At 58.0% G+C, this 22,356-nt stretch overlaps 1 protein-coding gene across 1 annotated transcript; it reads left to right on the top strand.

Annotated features, from left to right (window-relative positions):
* The first annotated feature begins 696 nt into the window (after positions 1–696).
* Crb2 (crumbs cell polarity complex component 2) lies at positions 697–22,341 on the top strand. Its single transcript, XM_021633342.2, has 13 exons — positions 697–828; positions 6,866–7,189; positions 9,935–10,130; positions 10,215–10,354; positions 10,799–10,984; positions 11,196–11,309; positions 13,537–14,409; positions 14,496–15,001; positions 15,469–15,634; positions 16,540–17,305; positions 17,711–17,827; positions 18,582–18,708; positions 19,887–22,341. Exons 1-13 carry the CDS (start codon positions 732–734, stop codon positions 20,109–20,111), a joined length of 3,837 nt encoding a protein of 1,278 aa, XP_021489017.2. The 5' UTR covers positions 697–731; the 3' UTR covers positions 20,112–22,341.
* The last annotated feature ends 15 nt before the right edge of the window (positions 22,342–22,356 follow it).

The following is a 22,356-nucleotide window of genomic DNA, read 5'->3' on the forward strand; positions in this document are numbered from 1 at the left end:
CAGCACTATTTTCGTTAGAGCAGCTACTCGGGCAGAAAGGTCCGCCTTGAACTGCAGGGACATTTCTAGAGTTGCAGACATCAGAGACAAAGATCAAGGGCGAATGGGGAGAGGGAAAAGGCTCCGTTTGGCTGGTGAAGGTGTGGGAAGGGAAGGGTAGAAGGGAGCCAGGGGCCACGTGGTCCAGGGCCCAATGCCTACTTAGTTTTTTGTTTTTTTTTTTTTAATTGAGAGCCACAGGGACAGGAGCTGTGTGGTACGGTGGGACCCAGGGAGCAGCAGGGACAGGAACCCTGGTCAGAGGAGGGGGAGGAACCTTGTTATCTGGTATGGATGGAGCAGGTTAGGTTAGGACCAGGCTGGGAGGCTGGGCGGGAGGATTGAGGCCTGAAGCTTGGGGTGGGTGAGCCTTTGGGGAAAGCGGGAGAAGGCCCGGGAGTCCTGAGAGGCCCCAGGGACTGGACCGCCTGGGAAGGGGCCTTGTGTGCTGAGACCCAGGGTCAGCCTCAGGACCTTGCCAGGAGCTGAGGCCTCCAAAGGGGCTGGTGTCCTAGAGGAGACGGCGGGTCAGACCCTCCGCGAGGATCCTGCCCGGGGAGGAGCAGTGGGAGGCGGGGCGGAGGGGGAGGGCTGGAGGAGGGGCCGGGCCTCTGTCCACCGCGTCAGTGCTGGTTGGAGGGCAGAAGGGGCGCGGAGCCCGCCGAGCGGAGGGTTCTCACAGGCAGGCAGCCATGGCGCTGGTGGGGCCTGTGCTCTGGGGCTCCAGACGAGAGGTCTACCTCCTGTTGCTGCTGCTACTGCTGCTGCTGGCGCCCTGGGTCCCGGCTGGTGAGTGTGGCTGAGCTTGGGGTCAGCTCATCCCGGGCAGACACTGAAGGCCTGGCCTGAGAAAGTGATAGCCAAGCTCCGGCCCCAAAACGTGTGGGGATTCTGAGGCTGGGGCGTTCTGGGAGTTTCATGCTGAGGAGTCTATGCAAGTGGGACCAGGAGGATGAGGGCTGGTTTGATTTGTGGAAGCCCGTCTGGGGTCCTGGTGTGGTGTGGTTGGTGTGGTGCGGGGCGGTGTGTTTAGGGAAAAGTTGAGAATCTTGGTGTGAGGTGTCCCTTGGCTTAGTGAGAGCTTGCCGGGCCAGGTGGAAGTGAGTGAGCTGAAGAAGTTTCAGAAAGCCCAGGCAAGCACCAAAGAGTCTGCTGGAGTCATGTGTTGAGCTGAAGTAGCCAGGCAGGTGGAAGTTCGGTCTGGGGGGACTGAGTTTAGAGAGTTCTGTCCTCCCTGAACTGGCTGCAAGTTGTCTAGCATGTTCAGCGGGCCTTCCCTGGCAACAGGAAGGTCTGTGTGTGTTCTTGCCCTCATCCTTACCTTCTACGGCTCCTCTGCCTGCATGTGAGGGGCAACCATTAAGAGCTGTGCCTGGTCTTTGGGATGGCTAGGGATTTGGGATCATGTGTGTGTGTGTGTGTCGCCTGCACAGCCTGTCTCCAGCATTCGGCAACTAGGCTGGAAGGGCTCCCTGAAGCCAGCCCAGGCAACCAATGCGCTTTTGCCTTTGTCCAAGTGCATTCAGCATTGAGCCTGGAATTCCTACTTGGGAGGGGGGGTCTGGAGGACGCTTTGGTTTGGTCACTATGGTTACGAGGGCGGCCAGGAGGGTTGGGTTCCCCAGAAGCCGGTGAACCCTACCAGCAGCATCTCTCTGCCCGTGCACAAAGCCTTTATTGCCTCTTCCTCTGGGGCAGGAGGGAGGATGAGCACCCTGGGCACAGCGAGGACCCTGTTTTTGTAGGAAGGAAACCAAAGGAAGGTCTGGGAGGGAAGGTACCCGAGGCAAATGAGGATGGAGAAACCAGGCATGAGGTTCTGGGCTCTGCACTTTGGCTCTTTCCCACCTGTAGTTCCCAGATGCCCGTGACCACGGCACAGATGTGTGGCGTGGACTAGGACACACACTATATCAGAACAGGTGCCCACAGGCACATGCCTGGTCTCCCCCGTGAACTCACTGGTAAACCTGCTGGTGAATTGAGTGTGTGTGGCCAGGGAGATAGCACATGCCTGCAGATAGCAGTTGTGCACACACCAGCAAGTGTGCATTGACACGCGTGCATTCACACTCAGGGTTGTTCGCGCACAGGGACTGTGGGCAGACGTCATATCAGAGGTGCAGAAGGGCGTACCGTGCCATGCATATTCCCCCGGAACCCCAACAGGCTCCCAGGAGCCATCTGCCTCAGGACTTCTGTGTGCAGAGCCCGTCTCTGGGGATCCCTGAAGCTGGACGGGGGGCACGACAAACAACAGAGCGCAGAGCCGACCCAGGGAATGGAGGCTCCAGGGGCTTTGTGACTTGAAAGCTAATTTCCATCCCAGAGAGGATGAAAGTTCTGGAGGCTCCGGACCACACCCGACATTCGCTCCCTCCAGGCCCTGAGCCGGGCCCCCTCCATCCAAGCCACTCCACAGCGAAGGATTGCTGGTTGCTATGGAGAGGTAGAGGCATCTTGGAGTACAATGGGACACGTTGGGTTGTTCCCACCCCCCAGCCCTTCCCCGAACACCCAGGGAGCACAGTGCACAAAGAGGCAGCCAGGCTTCCCCAAACCTGGCTCCTCCTCCAACTTGGGGGGGGGGGCTGTAGGAGAGAGGCAGGGATGCCGCTTCTAATCAACGTGGGGTCTGCTGCTCCAGCAAAGGGTTGCTCATGCGTGATCACGCCAGCCACTGTTAGGAGGAGAGGGTTCAGCCCTCCCAGCAGCCAGTGAAACTGTTTGCAGGACAGGTAAGCAAGACTCAGAGAGGGTCGGCAACTTGTCTAGGGTCCCAAGAGCAATGTGTGGCAGGGCCAGGACCACAGCAAGGAGATGGTACTCCGGGGGGAGGGGAGGCGTCGGTTACAGGTCTTCTTTTTCCTCTGTTAAGTGTGGCCATTGTTCATCATCTCAAGGATCGTTTCCAGATCGGATGCACTAATGCTGTGAGTCTGTGATGTAGAAGACAGTCAGGCACCCCCCCCCAACGTCAAGGAAATTGTATTGTTGTCTATTATTATCACTATCATTATTATTAGTGTGTGTATGTGTGGGCACGCGTGTGCCAATTCAAGTGTGGAGGTCAGAGGACCACTGTGGAGCCCGTTCTCTCTCCTTCCACCTTCACATGGGTTCTGAGGGTCAAACTCAGGTCATCAGAACTCCGTAGTAGTCCTCAAGGAAATTTCAGACGGGGAGCACATTAACAGTTACTAGGGAGACTGTCCGCGGTGCAAGTGGCAGGTCTGACCCATCCCTGCTCGTCTTCCCCTCACTTAGTGCAGGGCACTGACTGCGTCTGAACCACCGTGCGTGCCCACCACTGCTGTTAGTAAAGCCTTTTGGCTTCGGGGCGAACATCTCTCAAAGTGTGTCCACGCTTCTCTGCCTTCTGGGGTGTCTTTGCCTTTTCCTGATGAGTTGGAGAGGGTGTTGAATGTCAGTGACCCTTTACCCCCTGGGGCCCTGTGCTGGCCAGTTTTATGTCAACTTGACACAAGCTGGAGTCATCAGAGAGGAGGGAGTCTCCAGAAGGTCCGGCTGTAGGCAAGCCTGTAGGGCTTTTTCTTAATTAGTGATTGGTAGGGGAGGGCCCAGCCCGTGTTGGGGACACACCTGGGTGGTCCTGGGTTCTATAAGAAAGCAGGCTGAGCAAGCCATGGGAAGCCAGCCAGTAAGCAGCACCCTCCATGGCCTCTGCATCAGCTCCTGCCTCCAGGTTCCTGCCCTGTTTAAACTTCTGTCCTGACTTTTTCCAGTGATGAGCAAAGTCACGTGGAAACGTGAGCCACAATATCAACCCTTTCCTCCCTGGTTTGCTTTTGACCGTGGTGCTACATCGCAGCAATAGCAGCCCAGACTTAGACAGACAGAGGAGGTGGGTGAACTCAGGTAGAGTAGGAGCTCCTAAGCCAGGCCGAGGTCTGTCACAGCGGCATGCCAGTTGCCACGCTGCTCCCGGTGCTGCGCGCCCAGGCTACCTAGTCTCTTATTTTGCGCCAGTGCTGGGGATGCAACCTGAGACTTTCCCGTAATCTCGGCAAGTGCTGTACCGAGGAGCCACAGAAGATGCCTGGCCCTGGTGCGCGGCGCTCACCAGGTGACTGCCGCCAGGCACACCGTCCGTTTCCCGCCCGCTCTCCTCAGGGTGGGGCAGGGCGCAGGTCGGAGGAAGGGCCAGCATCCTGTGTCTGTGTTTGTTAATCTCTCCTCTGCCAGGTCAGCCCAGGCAGTCTGAGAGGTCAGGAGGGATTTGTAAAGATAAGCAGTGGCCCCTTGTTGCCCTGGCGACAGGCTCCGCCCCTCTGGCTAGGCCCTAGGAGAGCCCCTCCTCTCCCCTGCCCAATCCGCCTCCCTGGCTTGCCGAGAGCAGGTCGGGCCACCCTGGAGTGCGGTGGGACTGGAAGTGAAGAGTCTCTGGGTTGTAAAAAGGCAGATAAAACTGCTGATACGACAGGTATCTATTGAATGAAGGTCCTGGCTATGCAGGCTCCGGTTCTCTCGCACCCTTCTGCCTCGCTCCTCTAGAGATGGCCTTTCTAAGGGTGGGCTGGGCTCCGCCTCCCAGAGAAACAGCCTTCTGCCCAGCTCCGGGAGGACCCATAAAGCAGCAAAGCCTCCTTCCCTGTGGCCACTGAAATAGAGGGCTCCGAGCTGAGGGCCGAGCTCCAGGTTGGGGTGAGGGATTCTTTGGGCCACAGGGATATTGAGAATCTGTGCTCTGACGGGATTACAGTAGGAGCTGTTGCCCGGTCAGGCGCTTTGTAAGAGAAGTTAGAATCACTCTCTGGGGCCTTTCGGGCCAAGGGTCCCTGACCATCACGGCCAACGGGGCTCTCAAGGGGGCTTACTGGGACATCAAGGATTCCTACACATCATTTTGGGACTCCTCACGACACTGGATCTGTCTGATGCTTCAAACCATGCTTTTTCCTGAAGGTCCTCCAACCACTTCCCACTGCAACCCCCTAACCATCTTCCCATCTTCCATCAAATAGTTTTCTTACCCCCCACCCCGGGCATATCCTGGGTGTGTTCTGAGCTTCCCAGTCTGTCCAGTCACGGGCACACAAGCAGAAGGCCCACCCACTGCCCGTAAGCCCTCAGAGTGGCTCAGGCCTGGCAGATTGCTGGGGCAACCGTGAGCAGAGGGGCCCCTTGGCCAGAAAGTATCCCAGACTCTAAAACCTGACCCTTTGTGGCACCTTTGTGGCTCTGGTGGGTGCCAGGCCCCAGTGCGGAAAGAAGAACCCTGGACACTGGAGATGGGACTGCACAGCCACATCTCCCCGGGTCCACTGACCCCAGGGCTTGCTGTCCTCCATCTTGTTTGGGCTGCTGAGGGGCATGGGGATCTGGCCAGCAGAAGCCCTGCCCCATGGAATGTGGATGACGCCTGAGAGGCTGCCAACCTTATCGGGGGGGGGGGGTTCTTCATGGAGTGGGGGAGGGGAAGGTGCAGGGCCTGATGCTGCTCACTGCTCAGGTCTGGTTAGTGTCTGCATGACAACTTGTGGTAGGGGGAGGGTAGGTCCTGGAACTCCAGGTGAGGGGTGGAGGGGCTCCCCTCCCTCACAGTTTTATCTGGCACCTGAGGCTTTGAATCCTTCTGCCATCTGAAAGGAGAAGGGCGTCCAGTAGACGCATCTCATACAAGGTTTCACAGCTCATGGCTCTCCGAGCTGGGGTCTGGACTCAGGCCTCTCAGTGACGAGGCTTTCAGGCTGGGATGAAGGGAAGGTATGAGGCTCTCTGAAGTTGCCTGCTAAATCAGCACGGGGTGCTCCAAGTACAGACCCTGGGCAGGCATAGAGTGAGTGGGCCAAAGTCACCGTGCCTGCTTTGTTTCAGGTACCTATGCCAGGTTTTTGCTTGCAGAGGATGAAATGAGTGCTGGGGAGCCTCTGGAGGTCCCCAGGCAAGCGGGCAGGAAGGAGGGACCAGGATGGGTAGGGGTGAGAAGGCTGAGCCAGGCCCTGCCTTTGAAGTCGTCCATTCTTTCTCAGGGGCTGAGGTCGGACATCTCAGGTTTCAGACAGGGATGGAGTTACCAGACCCCCAGCGGGGGATTAAGGAGGATAGAAGCTGTCCCCTCCTCTGCCTCCTCCACCCCTCTTGAGGCTGCTGTGGGACACAGGCCTACCCGACTGGAAAGGCCTGGCGAGCTCCTCCCGAGAGCAGTGGCAACAACCTGTCGTCGCCATCTATTCCCTGTGACTTGCTCTGTGGTGCCAGCAAGTTTTCACTTTCTTTAGCCTCTAGCTCTTGTCTGTAAAGAGAACCTAGGACAGCCCAAGAAGCCTCTTAGGGGTGCTGCTGCAGGGGGGCGACCAGAAAGCCGTTTGGGTAGTACCTGTTTGCAATACAGTCACTCATTCTGTCCACTCCCTCTGCTCTATAGATATCACTAAAACCTTCCTCAGGGCCTCGGGCTGTAGCTCAGCCCACAGAATGGGCTGCCTTCCACCAAGGAGGCCTTGGGTTCGATTCCCCAACATTCCATAAACCTGGACTGGTAGTGTACACCTCTAGTCCCAGCACTTGGGAGGTGGGGGCAGGAAGAGCACAAGTTTAAGGTCATCCTTGGATATATAGCAAGTTCCAGGCCAGTTTGGAACAGTCCTTCTCAAAGTAAGCACAAAACAAGTAAATAAAGCCACCTCAGTTCCAGCTGTAGATATCAGCTGTTTGTGACCAGCGTGTTGCTCCCTTGGTGTGCACGCGGGCCCTTGAACATGGACAGACCCGTGTTGCTTAGGTTTGTGGCTAATGGTGGGGGGAAGGGTGTTATCATGCAGACCACGCCCACATTGCCAAATTGGTCTCTCCTCTCTTACAGGACTGGTTCCTTCGGAGGCCCCAAGCGTCTGTGCCTCAGACCCGTGTGCCCCCGGGACTGAGTGCCAGGCTGCAGAAGGTGGCGGCTATTCCTGTGAGCCCTTAGAGCTCGGAGGCTGTGCCACTCAACCGTGCCACCACGGCGCCCTGTGTGTGCCCCAGGGCCCAGATCCTAACGGCTTCCGCTGCTACTGTGTGCCTGGCTTCCAGGGTCCCCACTGTGAGCTGGACATCGACGAGTGTGCGTCCCGGCCATGCCACCACGGGGCCACCTGCCGAAACCTGGCAGATCGCTTCGAGTGCCACTGCCCCCTGGGCTATGCAGGTAATGGTACCAGCCACCTTGGAGGGGCTGGGCCATGGAGCCCATCAGCTATTCATAGTGTGAGCGTGCCCATTAGGCTTTGGCTGAGGTCCGGAGTTGTCGCAGGCTGGCTGGCAGCTTTGGTGCCCACCCTTGGACTGGCTGCACAACTGACGTTTCTTGGGTTAACTTGGCAGATGGCATCAGTGCGTGTACGTTTGGGTGTTAGTGTGGGGCCTGGCACGTATCCGTATCAGATACTTGACAAATATTGCTTTTGTTTCTGCCATAAAACTGAGTTTGGTCCCAGCTGGAGGCAGGGAATGACTCAGGCGTCCCTTGCAGAGTACACCTGCCTGGTTTGGCTTTCATGAGGATGCTCAGATGGTATCTGTAGCATTTCCTCAGTCTAGACCCTGTGTGGTTCATCTGATGGTTCCTGGTATGGCTCAGGGTCCTCTAGGCATCCTGAATTCTGGCACAGTGACCCGCTGGGATCCTTTCCTGTTTGTGACGGGGATGTGTCCCTAGCCATCCTTGATGCCTAGAGTGGAATCACGTAGACCCAGGTGCTTGGAACCATGACCGGCATGGACACACGTGGCTCTCTCTTCTGTGGGACATCTCACCCCAGCCCCTTCCTGCTCCCACAGCTGCTTTCCAGAGCTGCCTAATGTCAAGAGGGAGGGGACAGCTGGGGACAGGTCTTCAAAGGATGTTTAATTTATCAAAGTCTAGAGTCGGCAGTAAAGCCACTGGAGGCTCCATCATCCCTGAATTTAGACACCATGCCTAAACTCGGGGGCAGTTTGAAGTCCCCCCCTGGGCAAATGGACTGGAGGCCGTGTTCCAGGAAGGACATAGAGGGCTGAGGTGGTACCCAACTCAGAGTGAGCTAAGATACTGGGTCCCTGCATCTTTCCCCTCTCAGTGTCCGAATATTTGTGGCGGTGAGAGTGTGGGTCCCAGCTCTCTGCATATGGATGGTGGCTCTAAGGGCCTGCCCCTGAGCACCTGCTCATATCCTATCTAAGCATGCTTCTGTGAGAATCCTGGGTGTCTGTCAGCAGGTATGTGAGCCCTGTCTGAGCCGGACTCTGGCGAATGTGATGTGAGCAGGCAGCTTTGCGTGACTCATCTCTCTCCTGCTCGGGCGGGGGAGCTGGGATTCCAGTCAGCTTGGGCCTGGCTCTCCCTGGCACAGAGGGTGGGAGTGGGGCTGGAGGGTCATGGGAAGGAGGAGTCCCGATGGGCTGGGAAGTAGGGAGGCCTCCAGCTGGAGTCAGCTGGCCCCGGAGCCCTCATGACAAAACCTTCCTAGGTAGCGGGGGAAAGGCCTCGGAGATCTACACTGACAGAAAGAGTCTATCAATTCCCACACCTGGAGACCCTTCCTCCATCTCCCTTTGGCTCCCTTGTTCTCCTCTCCTATCCCAGGGAAGGCTAATGTGTACTCAGGGTTTCCCCAGGGGCACGGGAAATCCTAGGTGGAACCAGAGGCTTCCATTTTGAAAGTCAAGACAGGCTGGGAATTGGTGACCAGTGTGTCCTGTCCTGCCCCTCTTTTGTGCCTTTCCTCACATCCTTCTCAAAGCCAGCAGCAACTGTTCTGAACGGCACGGCCGAGCTGCTGTGGTTAATTACTTAACAAGAAGCACCTAAAGAAAGGAACGGTGTGCTTCAGATCTTGTGGAGATGCTATCATAGCATGGACAGCATGGCCGGAGCAGCGTGAGCCTTCTGGTCTCACTGTATCCCCGGGCTCTGGCGCTCTGCTTGCTTTCTCCAGGTTTTTTTTTTCGAACCTCTCCCCCCCATTTTTTTAAAAATTATTTTATTTTCTTATTAAATCCAGGATCCAGATTTAATAATCCAGGATTATTAAATCTCGGGAGGGTGCTCCCCAGATTTAGGGTGGAGCTTCCTACTTCAGTTGAACCCTCCTGTAAACTCCCTTACAGATACAGTCAGAGGTGTGTCTCCCAGAGGATTTCAAATCTGGCCAAGGTGACCACAAAGATGGACAATTATTATCCTTACTAACAACCTAATGGTTTTTTTAAAAATTAATTTTAATTTTATTTTTCTGTATGTGTATGTCATGTGTATGCGGGGACTGGAGTGAGGGAATGCAGGAACGCTCTCTGAGCACCCTCTTGAAAGCCCGACCAGGCAGGTCTGCTCTGCCAGGGCAGGTGTGAGCTGCTTAGTGTGGGCGCTGGGAAGGGAACGCCGGTCCTCTGGAAGGGCAGGAAGCACTCTCCCGCGGCCCAGCTCCAGGCTCAAAGCCTGACCACTCTTGGTGAGCAGGCGTCCAGTTGGGCTCCAGTACCTGATGCTCTCGTGCCTCTCACCTCCTCCACTCTCCCCAGGTTCTGTCTTTTCTCCATCTGTCCTCCAGGGTATTTTCCCTCTGCCTCAAGAGGGGTGCCACCAACTGTCACCTTTAGCCCTATCTCAAAAATCTGTTTCTGAAGAAACCCCCCCCCCCATCTCCAGCTCCCCAGAATAGACTCCTAGAGCCAGACTCTCACAGGATCCAGATGTCTCTCTCTCTTGTTGAGGTCATCACTACTAAACAGCAGTCTTTTTCGGGACTACCCCCACTGTGAGGCCTGCCTCACACCCGCCTCCCTGAATCTGCGAGCAGCATCTCCTTTGAATGCGCGAGCCACAGGCTTTTGGGTAACTGGAGCAGATTGGGGCTGCTGGTTGGGCCCTTATCGTCCCTCTAGATGTAGTCCCGTGTCTCCTGACCCTGTCCAGGCGTGACCTGCGAGGCTGAGGTGGACGAGTGTTTGTCAGAGCCATGCCTGCACGGAGGCTCGTGCCTGGACGGTGTGGGCTCCTACCGCTGCGTGTGCGCGCCAGGGTACGCCGGTGCCAGCTGCCAGCTGGACGTGGACGAGTGCCAGAGCCAGCCTTGCGCTCACGGTGGTGTGTGTCACGACCTGGTCAACGGGTGAGCCCTCAGCGGGGTGCCCTGGCTGCGGGGAGGTGGGCTGCTGGAAGGGCAGGCGCTCAGCCTCCGCCCCGCCCACGCCAGGTTCCGGTGCGACTGCTCGGACACGGGTTACGAAGGCGCGCGCTGCGAGCAGGAGGTGCTGGAGTGCGCCTCCGCGCCCTGCGCGCACAACGCGTCCTGCCTCGACGGCCTCCGGAGCTTCCGCTGCCTCTGCTGGCCGGGTGCGTGCGCGCTTGCGCTTCCGTCTCTGTCTCTGTCACACTCTCTCTGTGTGTGTGTTTGTGTGTTGGGGGAGGAGGGGCAGAGCCGCAGGCTGATGTGGTGGGGCAGGTGTGAAGCCCAGCGCAGCATGAGGACAGTCTGGGCCCTTTGAGACCTGCACGTGCAACCAACTTGAGTGAGTCACGGTTTCCCGATTTGCAACCAGGGTTGAAAATAGTGCAGCGAGAAGTGGTGACGTGCTTGGCACACGTGTAAGAGGCGTGTCTGAGTGTTAGTATATAGTATTCTTACCAATCAGTATGTGGCCTTTACTAGTCCCTACTGTCCCTCTGTTAGCATCCGCGTCCTGGGCTTATGCCCCCATCCGGCCCTGGGTTGGCTTGGGTCATGGAGGGGAGCTGACTGGACGCCTGTGTTTCCTGATGTCCCCACGTGCGCCCCAGGCTTCAGCGGAGAGCTTTGCGAAGTGGATGAGGATGAGTGTGCCTCGGATCCCTGTCAGAATGGGGGGCGGTGCTTGCAGCGCTCCGACCCAACCTTGTATGGAGGTGCCCAGGCTGCCTTCCCAGGAGCCTTTAGCTTCAGCCACGCCGCTGGCTTCCTTTGCAGCTGCCCTCTGGGCTTTGCCGGTGAGTTACCAGCTGGAGAAACCCTCAGCCAGAGTCCAGGACCCCAAGGATGGACCCAGCCTGGCCAGTACCCTGCCTGAGTCCATGTCCCTCCCCTTTCTCTCTGGGTCTCAGTCTCCCTCGGTGTAAAATGGACCCCTTTGGTTTTGGTCCGGCTGTGAGGGTGCAGGCAGCAGCCACAGCTGGGTCTTTTATTTTAATTTTTTAACAGGGGATGACTGCAGCGTGGATGTGGACGAGTGTGCCTCAGGGCCGTGCCTTAACGGTGGCAGCTGCCAGGACCTGCCCAATGGTTTTCAGTGTGACTGCCGGGATGGATACACAGGTGCCCAGCTGGGGTGGGTCTGGCATGGAGGTGATAGGGTCCCTTCCGGCCGAATGTAGAAGTGAGGCCAGAGTTGGGGTGTGTGGGCACAGGTGACAGCTGGGTGGGGTGCGCTGAGCTGGAACCCCAGCTTTGTAAGTGGAAGGGCAAGGGCTGGTCAGTTTGAGTACAGTCAGGAGGGAAGCATGGAGAGGGTGGTACCAAGGCTGCCAAGTGATCCTCCCTTGGCGAATATTGGCTGGTGACGTCAGTCCTGTAGATACTGTCTGTGGAGCCAGGACCAGCTTGGGGGACAAGGTGCCGATCCAAGAGAGGGATCTGGACCGGGTCAGAACTGGAGTTCATGTATGGGTGTCTGGTGGCTGGGGCTGCAGGCTTTCTGGGAGAACCAGCATAATGATGACAGGAAGTTGGGAGCTGATCAAATCCAAGGGGGGCCGAGCCTCAGCCAAGGCACAAGAGGTGGAACTGGGCCCAAGTGCATGCCCTCATGGGGACATGCTTTGGCTCTGGGGGGCTGTGCCTGCCTTGCGTGGCGGGAGTGAGCATGAAAGTTCTCTCTGCAGAAACACCTGGGAACTTCACACAGGCTTCCCCTCCCTAGTGCCTCTACCCCCACTGGAATTCGGGTAGCACTCCCCCACACGCCGGCATTCCTGCCTAGCACACAGCATGAGCCCTTCTCCCTGCAGGTTTCTGGAGGCAAGTTCCTTTGCTGGGGAAGGCGGTGAGATATATTCCCTCCCTCCTATCTTGGCTGCTCAGAGATACTCGGGCTCAATGCTCCCCATGTTGGTGGCCCCATGCCCTATCCACTCTAACTACTGCTTGAGGGCTCCCTCCCACACCCTCTCCCAAGGGCCCACCCCTCTATAGTCTCACAAGGATGGATTTACCATCCCCATCTCAAAGAGCCTGGAGAGGGGGATCATATACTGTCTCTATGGGAACCTAGCTCTTTCCAGTTAAACAGTTAGCGGGTGACAGGGAAGGAGGCCTCTGAGTTCAGAGTCCCGGGGGAGAGATCCTGGCTGTGAGGCTGGGCAGAGAGCCCAGCCTCCCTTGAGGCACCAGAAGGCTCTGGTCAGGGAGGTCAGCCTGGCATTCCTGAAGTGGCTCAGAAGGAGGCAGGCGGGCTGGCCTGGGAGCTCTGCCCCTGAGCTTTGGCACATCTGTAGGTGCAATGGGGCTGTGGGTACTGGGCCCCTTTCTCTGCAGCCTGTGGCTCCTAGCAGGTAGGAGGACTGGGGCCTCCCGAAGGAAGAGTTTACAGCAGGTGCCTGGAGATTCTGGGAGGAGGTTGTGTGCTGACCGATCCCCACTGACTCCTCTGGGGCTGGGTCTCCAGGGCTGAGGTGTTGGGGTGAGGACAGCCTCGGCTTGTGCTGTGGAGACTCTGGCTGGACTGGGATTGCCGTGGAGGGGGAAAAGCGTGGCACCTTCCTGGGCAGTGTGTGGACACTCGGGCCGACCTTAGGGCAGAGGGACTGAAGAGGTGCTCAAGAGGACTGAAGAGGACTGAGCCTCCGGTGCTCAATGGCTGTCCACGTCTATAAAGGCTACATCAAGCCCTTTTCGTGGGTACCAAGGGCAGGTTTGGGCTCCAGAGGGATATCGCAGCTGAGGAAACATACTTTTCATGCAGGATTCTGGGGCGCTCTGAGTGATGGTGTGGTGGAGTAGCTTGGGTTAGGTGCCAGGGAAAGCATGGCCCCTCTGCGGGCCATGCAGGGTGAGGAGGAGTTTGAAAATGGTAAGGGAAGTTGAGGCAGGACTTCCCAGGAAACAGCAATAGCAAGTTCAAGGCTTTCAGGGGGCAAGGTTGAGGCTTGAAAGCCTGCTAGAGCCTAGCCTATGATAGTCTTGAATACCATGGTGAGTGGCTGGGTCGTATTCAGCAAAAGAGTATAGCCAGGTGACGCCTTGGGGAAAGACCTCTGGTTACTCTGGAGATGGGTGGGGAGGAGCTTGGGAAGGCAGCTGACCTGGAGGCTGGCAAGGCAAGGGCATGGCATGGGAAAAGAGGTGGAGCCAGGGAGTGCTGGGGGAGTCAAACCCACAGGGCAGGGAAACTTATCAGACATGGCCAGCGAAGGGAACCCCGGCGGGGGGTGGGGGGGGAACGACCTGGCATGTAGGTGCCGAGGTCAGCATCACCAAGAGGCTCTGGTTGGAGACCATGGCTCTGCTAGGGTGTCCTGATCCTTGGCTGGTCTCTCCGCCTTAGGTCTGACATGCCAGGAAGATACAGATGAATGCCAGTCGGAACCATGCCTGCATGGTGGGACCTGCAGCGACACTGTAGCGGGCTACACCTGCCAGTGCCCGGAGGCCTGGGGTGGACATGACTGTTCTGTGCAGCTCACAGGATGCCAGGGCCATGCCTGCCCACTGGATGCCACCTGCACCCCCACCTTCAAGTCTGGGCTCCACAGTTATTCCTGCCGCTGCCCGCCTGGGACCCACGGGCCTCTCTGTGGTCAGAATACCACCTTCTCGATTGTGTCCGGGAGCTCTGTGTGGGGATTGGTGCCAGCTGGTGCCGCCCTGGCTGTGGCACTGGGGTTTCGGACCACGCTGCCTTCTGGGGCCCTGGCCACCCTCAAGGACACGCAGGAAAGCCTGGAGCTGTTCCTGGCGGGGGCCACGCTCCAAGCCACGCTCCGGAGACACGGTACTGCTGTGGTTGTCCTTCCACTGCCTGGCCTGGCCTTAAATGATGGCCGCTGGCACCAGGTGGAGGTGGCGCTCCGCCTCAGGACCCTGGAGCTGCGGCTCTGGCATGCCGAATGCCCTGGCCAGCTCTGTGTGGCCTCTGGTCCTGTGGCGACAGGTCCCACGGCCTCGGTGGTCTCTGGACCTCCGGGACCCTACTCCATCCATCTGGGTGGCTGGACCTTTGCAGGCTGCTTCCAGGATGTGCGTGTGGACGGGCGCCTTCTGCTGCCTGAGGAGCTCAACGGAAATGTACTCCTGGGTTGCGAGCACAGGGAACCATGCCAACCTCTGCCCTGCGCCCATGGAGGGGCCTGCGTGGATCTGTGGACTCACTTCCGTTGCGACTGCCCGAGACCTTACCATGGGCCCACGTGTACTGATGGTGAGGGGTCAGCAGGTGGGGGAGGTCGCATTAATGCCGGGCCCCTACGCCTGCTGGCTTCACCCCAGAACCGTCTCTCTCTACAGAGGTTCCCGCAGCCACCTTTGGCTTGGGTGGCACCATGAGCTCAATCTCCTTCCTGCTCCACCAGCTAGGCCCAAACCTCACTGTGTCCTTTTTCCTCCGCACCCGTGAACCTGCTGGCCTGCTGCTTCAGTTTGCCAATGATTCAGTTGCTAGCCTGACTGTGTCCCTGAGCGAGGGCCAGATCCAGACTGAGGTGATGGGTCGGCCTGCTGTGCTCCTCCCCGGGCGCCGGGATGATGGGCTCCGCCACTTGGTCATGCTCAGCTTTGGGCCTGACCAGCTGCAGGCCCTGGGCCAGCGGCTGTATGTGGGTGGGAGGCTCCCCCCGAATGACACCCAGCCCTGGGGTGGGCCCTTCCGAGGCTGTCTCCAGGACCTGCAACTCAACGGCCTCCGCCTCCCCTTCTTCTCTTCGCCGACGGAGAACTCAAGTTGGCCCGGTGAGCTGGATGCCGCTCAGTCCTCCAACCTCACCCGGGGCTGTGTCTCTGAGGACATGTGCAATGTGAGTGCCCGGGAGAGGCTCTTCACTACTGTCTGTGCTGCCCGGGGTAGACTGAGGCTCAGGATGGCCACGGGAGCTGCTCACATTCCTGTCACTAGAATGGCAAAGCAGGAGCGTACCATGTCCTCCCCGTCCAGTTCTTTCCTCCCCGCGGTCCCATGATCTTAGTAGCAGCCACAGGCGGTAGCCTTACCTAGACAAAGGCCTGTACCTCAGCCTTTCTTTACCTGCCGCTTGTGGGAAATTGGCGTGGGGGATCGTGAGCAGCACCTAGAATGGCCAATCTAGCGCCGACTCGGCTGGCCTCTTTCCTGGGTGGGCCCCTCAGACAAGCGGCGTCCCCCCTCTGCGCCTAGCACCTCATCTGTGAGGTAGGGGTGATAGCAAGCTTCCCTGACTTTGGGATGGGGTAGATGGTCTTGGGAGGGGGTGCTGCTTTCATGCCGGGTGTCCTGACCCCTCCACAGCCCAATCCCTGTTCCAATGGTGGGACTTGCCGCGTCACCTGGAATGACTTCCGCTGCAGCTGCCCTGACAACTTCACAGGGCCCACCTGTGCCCGGCAGTGGTGGTGCCCCCGGCAGCCTTGCCCTCCGCCTGCCACCTGTGAGGAGGTTCCAGATGGCTTTGTGTGTGAGTTTGTGGCCCGGGTGCTGGATACCAAAGCTGGTCAGATCCCTTCGGGTTTATGGGATGTTGGGCTGTGGAGCAGGGATGCCAGCAGCTCCGATATGGTGGGCCCTTGCACTCTGAGGGACAGAGACTCTTGGGGGAGGTGGGCATATACTTGGGCTTCCAAGGCCTTTTCAAGGAAGCCACAGGAGAAGACCGCAGGAAGGGGGTGACATGTGTGAGGCTTTGCCATTCCTAGGGACATCCGGAACACAAGAGGAGGAAAATACTGCAGGCCACAGGTTGAGAAGTTGGTAGGGGATTTGGAGCCCAGTCCAGGCAGGCCAGAGACCAAGGGGTCTCACATTGCTCAGGCTAGCCCTGAACTCAGTCTGCAGCAAAGGGTGATCTTGATTTGAATTTGTGATCCTCCTGCCTCAACTCCCCCAGTTAAGGGACTACAGCTGTGGGCCCCACATCCAATTTGTGGGGTGCCAGGGATGGAACCCAGGGCCTCCTACACGCTAGGCATTCTACCAACCGAGCTACATTGCCAGCTGAGGGCTGTAAAGGGGAGAAGGGCGTGCCTGGACCTGCAGCTGTGTGTGGTGAAGAGCGAGCCTCCTGCAGGGAGGAGAGGCGCAGGCTGGATTTACGAGCAGTTAATATCGTTAACATGTGTGGGTCCTTTAAGGTAGCAGGTATTGTGGTCTCCTTAGGATTGTCCTGGAACTGATTCCCTCCAGGTGGAGAATGCATAAGGGGTGGAAGAGGGAGCTGCAGTGTCTGAGATCAGGTGACAGGTGGGTGCCTGCCCTGGCCAGCAGCTGTGGACCGTGGACCCTGCTACCTGGACGCCTGGGTATGGGGTGGTGTAGAAGGCTGGAGGTTCACCTCCCAGCGGCCCTAACTCTCTCTCTCTGCAGGTGTGGCCGAGACCACATTCCACGAGGGTCCTCCTGCTGTGTTCAGTGGCCGCAATGTGTCCTCAGCACGCACACTCGGCGACCTCAGCCTGGCCTTCCGAACGCGAGACCCTGAGGCTGGGCTGTTGCGCGCCACGGGCCCCGGCTCCGGCATCTTCCTGGCGGTGCGCAATGGCTCACTGGCAGTGGAGGTGGCGGGCTCGGTGCTGCCCGCGCCGGGGCCACACGTGGCCGACGGAGTTTGGCATCGCGTGCGCCTGGCCCGGGAGTTCCCACAGGCCACCGCCTCGCCCTGGCTGCTCTGGCTGGACGGCGAGGTGACACCCGTGGCTTTGCAAGGCATGGGCGGCGATCTGGGCTTTCTGCAGGGCCGGGACGCTGCGCGCTTGCTGCTGGCCGAGAACTTCACGGGCTGCCTGGGCCGCGTGGCGCTGGGTGGCCTCCCGTTACCCTTGGCGCCGCCGCGCACAGGCGAGATGCCCGGGGCGCGCGAGCACTTCGTGGCCTGGCCCGGGGCTCCGGCCCTGCACCTCGGCTGCCGTGGAGCGCCTGTGTGCGCGCCCTCGCCCTGCCTGCACGGCGGCGCCTGCCACGATCTCTTCGATCTCTTCTCCTGCTCCTGCGGCCCTGCCTGGGAAGGACCCCGCTGCGAGGTCCGCGCTGACCCGTGTCGCTCGGCGCCTTGTGTCCAGGGTCAATGCCTCGTGCGCCCCGATGGCCATTTCGAGTGCCGCTGCCCTCCTGGCTTCTCGGGACCGCGCTGCAGGTGCGGGTGACAGGGGACCCAAATACAGGTTAAAATGCTAAATTTGAGTTTCAGAACAGTGTGGTTTGGGGAGGGCATGGTTTTGGAGCTTTGCAGCAAGCTGCCCTTAGTGACATTGCTTCCCTGTGCTGATATCACCAGGGCCAGAGTCTTTGCAACTCCTCTGTTTCCTTCTGAGTCCAGAGCTGTCTAGCTCCGGTCTTGCTCTCCTCTCTCCTCAAGTTTAGGAATTGTTTCGCCCTGTGCTGGCCTGCCCTTTCATTTCAGCTCTTGTGGGGACAGGCAGAGCGACAACCCTGTATTTCTTTGCATCGTGGGGAGGGGTGTGGAAAAGATGGGCCTGCATTCCCCAGGTGGAGGCGCGCCAGCTCCTAGCACCTCATCTGGCCTTGCATTTCTCTGCAGCTTGCGTATCCTGCCTCAGGGATGTACCCTCAACTCTACCTGCAAGGATGGCACCCCTTGCGAGGCTGGCCCCTTAGGCACCAACTGCAGTTGCCAGGAAGGCCTTGTTGGCCTGAGGTGGGTCTGGGGACCAGGGCCTGGGACATTGACTGGGAGCTTGCTTGTCCTTGGTATTTCCAGCCTTCGCAAGGGAAATGGGGTCCTCCTTGTCTTGTTCCTCATTGGCATTTGTGCCAGATGACTCACCAGTGTTACTTGGCAATTCTGGGACTTCCAAGACCATCATCTGTTAGGCAGATGCCAGCTGGGCAGTAGTTGTCTCTCCAGTTGTCCATCTTTTCTTTTCTTTTTTTCCTCCCTCCCTTCCTTTCTTTTTGTTTTGTTGTTTGTTTTTCCAGACAGGGTTTCATTATGTAGCTGGCTGTCCTGGAACTCACTCTTGTAGACCAGGCTGGCATCAAACTCAGAGATTCACCTGCCTCTGCCTCCCGAGTGCTGGGATTAAAGGTGTGCACCACCACTGCTGGACCCACCCAGTTTCTTAAAGCCCTTTGGTCCCCAGTGGACATGGCCAAAAAATGCAACTTCTGAACCTCCAGGAGGTGCAGTTGGCATTCCTGCCCTACCATGAACCCTGACCCTCCTGCCTCCATTCTCACTGGAGTAGGAGCCCTTCTCAGTCACGGGCACTGGGCCCAAGGGGACTGAAAAGGTGATGGAAATCACCTTCAGCTCTGGTCCCCTGGCAGGGCTGAGCCAAGCAGGAACAGTGGCTGATAAGCTTTGGTGGGTGGTGGCGGGGAGTATCTAGGGGGATGGGAGGCGGCGGTGGGTGGAAGAAGTTAGCTTCCTCAGCCTCTGTCTTTTCCAGATGTCCGAATCTTGACCTGCCCTGTGGAGCCAGCCCGTGCTTGAATGGGGGCACCTGCCGGGCCACCGGTGGCATATTTGAATGTGTGTGCAGTGCAGGATTCTCCGGCCAGTTCTGCGAAGTGGTGGTGAGTGGTACCGTGGGGTGGGCTGCCGGACCTGTTTAGACCTTAGCAAGAGCACAGTGGGTAGGGAGGGTGTGGCCCTTGTGGTCTTGACACTGCACGGACTCTGCTGAGGGTGGGGAGAGGACACTCAGGCCTCTCCCAGGACCTCGTGTAGGGGGTATTTGCACCTCAGGGAGAGCTTGGGGAGCATCAGGCATCAGGAGCTTCCTGCTGGTATCCAGGGTAGTGGCAGTGGGGACCGGATGGGATCTTCCAAGTGTGCTCTGGGACCAGCCTCTGAGCCCACAGGAACACGCAGCCTGTAGTCGTGTCCTTGGGTTCCAGAGCCTAGTTTCTGAAATAAATCAGGCTTGGGCACTGCAGGTATCCTTGGCCCCAAGGAGGCTTGACTGACAAGGTATGGGCCTGTGGGGACTAGCACTGAGCCTTGGAGAGGCTCTGAGGCCGACAGTGGGTACTGACATGAGTCTTTTGAAAGGGCAGTCTGGGAGGCTCCCAGCAGGCTGGCTATTAGCCAGGAGTCCCTTCTGCTTCTGGGGAGGGGTTCCTTTCAAGGTGAACTGCATAGGCTTTGCCTCCCCACCTTCCCACCAGACTCCACTACACACACTGGGGGAAGGAAATGGCTTTACAGCTCCAGCTGAAGTGCTGGAGAGGCGGAAGCTGTGAACTTTATAGCTTTGGGGCCCCTTCTTGAGGGCTGAAGGCTCAGAATGGGGCAGCAAGTGACAGACAAGATGTAGGGGGAAGATGGATGAAAGAAAGAGCCTGGTCTCAGGGCTGCTCTGGCCCTGATTCTGGGACTTGGGGGAGCACCATGGGGCTCTGTGGCTGGGAAAGGGAAATGCTGCCCTCACTCCCAAACCAGGCTGTCAGAGAACCCCTTGCAAGCAGGCAGGCCATAGGGAATTCTGTCTGTCCTTGCCATTAGTGTGGGCTCAGTTCATTCCGGCCCTGCTTTTTGCTCCTGCTTTACTTCAGCTGATTGTTGTTGAATTCTGTGCCCCCTCCCACGCACGGCTGGAATGTCCACCTACCTTCCAAGCCAGGGCTCTGCAGCACTCCCCTGCACTGGCTTAGACAAATGGCTTCCTGGCTTCCACATCCCAGGGGCTGCCTCTTTCACTAACTCTGGGACTCCTACTTCTCTGAGTCTTCTCGTCGTCCATCTCTTGCAGAAAAGCCTGCCTCTACCCCTGCCATTCCCACTGCTGGAGGTAGCCGTGCCTGCTGCCTGTGCCTGCCTCCTCCTCCTCCTCCTGGGCCTCCTCTCAGGGATCCTGGCTGCCAGAAAGCGCCGCCAGTCCGAGGGCACTTACAGCCCAAGTCAGCAGGAGGTGGCTGGGGCCCGTCTGGAGATGGACAGTGTCCTCAAGGTACCACCAGAGGAGAGACTTATCTAGGCTTGCCTGGCTGCTGGTGCCATGCCCTGAAGGTCACTGCAGGACTCGTACCTGGAGCTTGAAGGAGACTGTTTCCAGAGCTGGGACATCCACTGGATGCGCCCCCATGGTTGGCAGCCCTTGCCCCTGTCCGTCACGGACTCAGGAAATGGGGAACAACTCAGGGAAGCAGAAGGGGCTGAGAGTATGAACTCCTGACCTGCTGGGCTATACAGGAGGTTACATGTGGGTGCCCATGGTATGAGAGGTGCGTGTGTGTGTGTGTGTGTGTGTGTATATCTGTCTGTCAGAGGGAGAGGAGGGAAGAGAAAGGAGAGGAGAGGAGAGGGGAGGAGAAGAGAGGGAGAGGGAGCATGTGCTGGTCTGCAGACTGTAGTGTGCTGTGACAGAGCTTGTGGGCATGCCCTGTGTATCTACATGACTGTAGTAAGGGCTTCATGTCTGGGGACAACCTGGATGCCTTTGAGACAGGGGCAGCCCAAGGCTGCATGCTCGGCAGCATTGGAAAGGACAGAGCTTGCCCTAGCACCTAGACTTTGATCTTGACATCTTGTTAAACTTCTAAGGACAGCCCTTGTCCTGGAGAAGCTGGAAAATGGGGATAGAGTCTTGGCTTCCAGACCAAAAGCCCTTGAGGGCAGATCTGATTGACAGTGCCATGGCCTTGTCTGCAGGGCAGGCCTGCAGGAACCAAGGAGCAGCTGCCCTGAACTGCCCTGCCTGCTGTGGGCACTTGCAGGAGTGGAACAATCTCTCTGCCTACCTCACAGGGGTATTCTGAGGATCCGACAGACAACTCCAGAGCTGTTAAAACTCCAGTCTGATGGAAAGAACTGGCTGCCCTTTCAGGTTTTGTGAAGTGTCTTGCCTGTCTAGAGTTGAAAGGGCTTTTAGGACCCTGGCAAGGAAACCACAGGTGCACAAGAATGGAGGTGTCACTCTCTGTCCCTGTCCCTTGCAAACTCTCCACCTTGTGGTTCTCTAGCTCAGGCTGCCCATTTTGCTTGTAGTTCCATTGCCAAGGAAGGCCTCGGTTGTGGCCAAACAACAGTGCCCAGCAGATGGCACCGGGTAGTTTCTGCACTGGCGCTCAGGCTGCAGAAGCTGATTACATCCTGTGGATACTCAGTGCCTGACTTCTGCTCTCCCCTCCCCCACGGCCCTTTGACTTGGAGATGTGTTCTTATCCTTGTTCGGTGGGTCAGTGCCTCCTTCCTGGAGTTCCCATGTGTAAATGCCAGATGACTTTACACAAGGAAACTGGATGTTTCAAGGTTTCAGTCACTCCTGAAGGCACAGCCTTAGGGGCACCAGGTGCTCAGTAGGAGCTTTGTTATGCTAAGCTAAGTGCTTGGTTCTTACTCTGTAGTGGATCCCATGCCCAGCTGTGTCCTTTGGGAGAGGGGAGAGGAACCAGGTTCCTGGGTGAACTGTTGCAGTTGCCAGCTCCTAAGATGTTTCCCGTGGAATGCCAATATAGTGAAACATTCCAGCTCCACTTCAGTGTCACCAGCGTGGCCTCCTTGTGGTACTCACTTGGAGGCAGGTGCTGTTCTTGCTGAGATCTGGGGAAGGGGTGGAACTTGTTCCTTCCTGTAATCCTGCCCATCTACCCACATGCAGTTCCATTCCTGGGAGGGAAGGCACAAGTGGCTCCGAACCCCAAGTGGTCACAGGCTGGAGTACAGTTGCCTCTGCTTCCGCAGAACGGCTGGTGAAGACGGCTAAGTGCCTGCTCAGGTTTCCCGTCCCCTGGAGCACCTTCAAGGACTCAGGACCACAGCCCTCTCCCCAGTTGTACTGACCACACACAGAGTTCATGGTTGGGTTTGCAAACTGTGCTCAGTGAGTGGACAGATTACAGTGAACACGTACACTGGCCCCAGTGGACCGTAGGTGTGTGCCACCTCCCAGGCTGCCTGACCCCTTGTCACCCCACTGGCTTATTGGGCTGGGACACGGCCTCATCTCGGGTGGGCCTGGAATTTGCTGGGATGGAGGAAGTGGAACCAAGACCTGTCCTGCAGTGCCAGAATGCCAGGAGGGTTTCCCTGACCCAGGAGAGACTGACTCTGCCTCCTCGTAGCTGAAGACATCCCAAGGCAGAGCCCTGGGGAGGGATGCATCTCTGGCCTGGCCTCAGAGAGCCCTGCGCAGCCTCTCAGATACAGAGACGGTTCCCTAGAGTGACAGGGCCTCCAGTGACCCCACCCCCGTGTATCCTGGGGTACCTTGAAACCCCGGG

This window comes from Meriones unguiculatus, chromosome 8 (genome assembly GCF_030254825.1).
Source record: "Meriones unguiculatus strain TT.TT164.6M chromosome 8, Bangor_MerUng_6.1, whole genome shotgun sequence".
Lineage (NCBI taxonomy): Eukaryota > Metazoa > Chordata > Mammalia > Rodentia > Muridae > Meriones > Meriones unguiculatus.